Source organism: Gadus macrocephalus, chromosome 16 (assembly GCF_031168955.1).
Source record: "Gadus macrocephalus chromosome 16, ASM3116895v1".
Lineage (NCBI taxonomy): Eukaryota > Metazoa > Chordata > Actinopteri > Gadiformes > Gadidae > Gadus > Gadus macrocephalus.
This window is the reverse complement of record NC_082397.1, coordinates 15,058,202-15,060,701: the sequence shown is the minus strand read 5'-3', so window position 1 is coordinate 15,060,701 and position 2,500 is coordinate 15,058,202. Positions and strand designations below refer to the sequence as shown.

General features: G+C 47.2%; 1 protein-coding gene across 1 annotated transcript; it reads left to right on the top strand.

Moving 5' to 3' along the window:
- The first annotated feature begins 1,659 nt into the window (after nucleotides 1–1,659).
- On the top strand, nucleotides 1,660–2,494 carry LOC132475213 (neurogranin-like). The gene is made up of 2 exons (XM_060076216.1): nucleotides 1,660–1,684; nucleotides 1,794–2,494. The coding sequence occupies exons 1-2, from the start codon at nucleotides 1,660–1,662 to the stop codon at nucleotides 2,060–2,062; spliced, it is 294 nt and encodes a 97-aa protein (XP_059932199.1). The 3' UTR covers nucleotides 2,063–2,494.
- The last annotated feature ends 6 nt before the right edge of the window (nucleotides 2,495–2,500 follow it).

Sequence of the window (2,500 nt, the reverse complement as noted above, 5' to 3'; positions counted from 1 at the left end):
ACAGTCAGGCATCTGTACTGCACTTGAGACTCATGTAAGGGAGCATTCTTGGTTGAACGTAGGAAGCAAAGCACGGGCGTTCTAGTTCCGCTTCTCTCCACATCCAACACGTCTTTTGTTTCGTAGAGAGCCATGGATTGTCACACTGTAAGTAGACGCCTCGGATCAACTTTTATTTTAGTAACAAATATATTCAGTTGAATTGGTCGGATTATTATCAAACTAGTATTATTCTTGAATTGAATAATATCAACAGGTAGGATTCTTTTTTAAAGCAGTCGCTACTTTGATATTGTTATGTTTTATTGCCATGATATATGAATTTCATGACAATATAAAGTAATAATATCAACTGGTGGCCTTCTTTATAAATCAGCCGATGTGACAGAGGAGTGCAGGCATGTACATTGAGCTTTTTTTTACTGTTGGGAGCGGGTTGTTGTCTCGTATTGTTTGGATTGGGAATGCATTGAACATGGAGCTCTGTTGTGTTGTCACTACTTTCCCCAGTGGACAGAGCGACCCCTCTCAGTCGAGCGGATGAAAATCATCCCGTTGGTATATTTATACATTCGTACTCCACTTTTAAAATTCGAACAACACAAACACATGCTGCCATTTTGGCTGGCTGCACTGTGACGTTGTTTGTGGTTACCATATCATTTTTTTTAAATACATTTTCTTTTTGCTTAATTTCTGCATAACCCAATGCACTAAACCGCCTCCAGCCTCAGTAACGAACAACCTATCATGCTAATGAGTAAGAGGCACCGCGCTGGGGGGATGGGGGGGGGGGGGGGGCTGTGGTGATCCGCCTGTGGCTGTGAAGTGGCCCCTGAGCGGCGGCAGCAGCAGCAGACAGACAGGGGGGGCTAACAAGCGGTGCAGGTGGGTGGACTCACACCCACACTGGATGGTTTGTTTTCCCGGGGAGACGAGGGCGATCGCTGCCTCACCTGCCAAAGCCGCTGGGAGGCCCACTCTGTGGGCCGCCGGGGCTTTTGTTGTGTTGACACTTCAATCCGTTTGTTTGTTTGTTTGTTATGTTTTTTTTTTTTGTTTGGTTGGTTGGTTGCTTGTTTTTTTTCTTGATAAGCAATGCACACAGGTTTCTGGTTTTTCTTTTGTTCTTCTGTTTCCATGGCGCCGTCTGAATTGGTGTTGACATAACACGTCAACGGCGGTGTTCTCACTGTCACTTTATTGCTCATTGTCAAACGACCCACTCGCTCACCCACTCCTTCTTATTTTGGCACCGCATGCATTGTATCTGTGGATGAATAGATTCACTATTAGTGCTGATTGGGCGTTCTGTGTACCATTAGCAGACGTAGAATCGGATGCATCTCAACACAACCAAATTACTTTGGGACATTCCCTTTAGGTTTACATTCATGATCATCAATCTGAGTGGAAGGTACCAGAACCTACATATTTGTTCCCCCAGCCCACGGTTTAACCTCATTTTCAAAGTTAACTTTAAAAAACTTTGTAAAGCATAGTCACTTTCACAGATTTGACGGGGCAACGGGAAAGAAAATCACTTATGCGCAACAATGTGGGGTTGAATCAGACAATGCCTCCCCAAGGACCTAATAAGATTCCCTTTATTCTTGCTCAGAGAGCCGAGAGTCCTCAAAATCATATTTCTTTTTGACAATGGATGACTACCACATATCCACCCGTACCCATCAAACCAACAAAAAAACACCAATAGCTTCATGGTCTCCTCGACAATTCCCCATAAAAAGTGACCTTGATTGGAGGCTCCAGTAGGAGATAGCATCATGCAGACAGGAGGTCAGGGCTAAGCCTGACGTCTGGCGCTCTGTGCAGGAGGGGGGAGTGCAGCAGACCCCAGGAGGAGGAGGAGGACATCATGGACATCCCCCTCGACGACCCTGAAGCCAACAAGGCCGCCGCCAAAATCCAGGCCGGCTTCCGCGGCCACATGACCCGCAAGAAGATGAAGCCGGAGGAGAAGGCCGAAGGGGAGGAGGTGAGCACTGGGGAGGCACTCGGCGGCAGCCAGGGGGGCACAGGTCAGTGGTGTAGAGGCTAAGGGAATAAGAGTATAGCTGACCCCTTCTACCCATATCCACCCCCGCCACAGGGCGTTATGGGTACGAGACCTTAAGACCAGGTGACAGAGCCCTCTAAGCCCCCAGAGATGGCAGTCAGGTGGTGAGTGATGGAGACGGGGCCAGATTTATGTTGAAGAGGGTCCCGCCGAGGGACATCAGGAGCGGCTGTCGTACATAAAGTGGACAGGCGGGCTCAGATATGAGGCTTTTTTTAGCATTTGTTGCTTGTGGGTTTTTGATGTATGCGTCGCTATACTGGGCTTGACAACACAATCAGTTCAAGAGTTTTCTACCTGGCGAATGATCCGTCGTAGGATTCTCATGCGTTTGCTTGCTGTCCACGAAGACTCTGCCACTTGGTGTTACCATAACGTTAAACTTGTTAAAATCCTGTCTGACTTATTAAATACACCAAT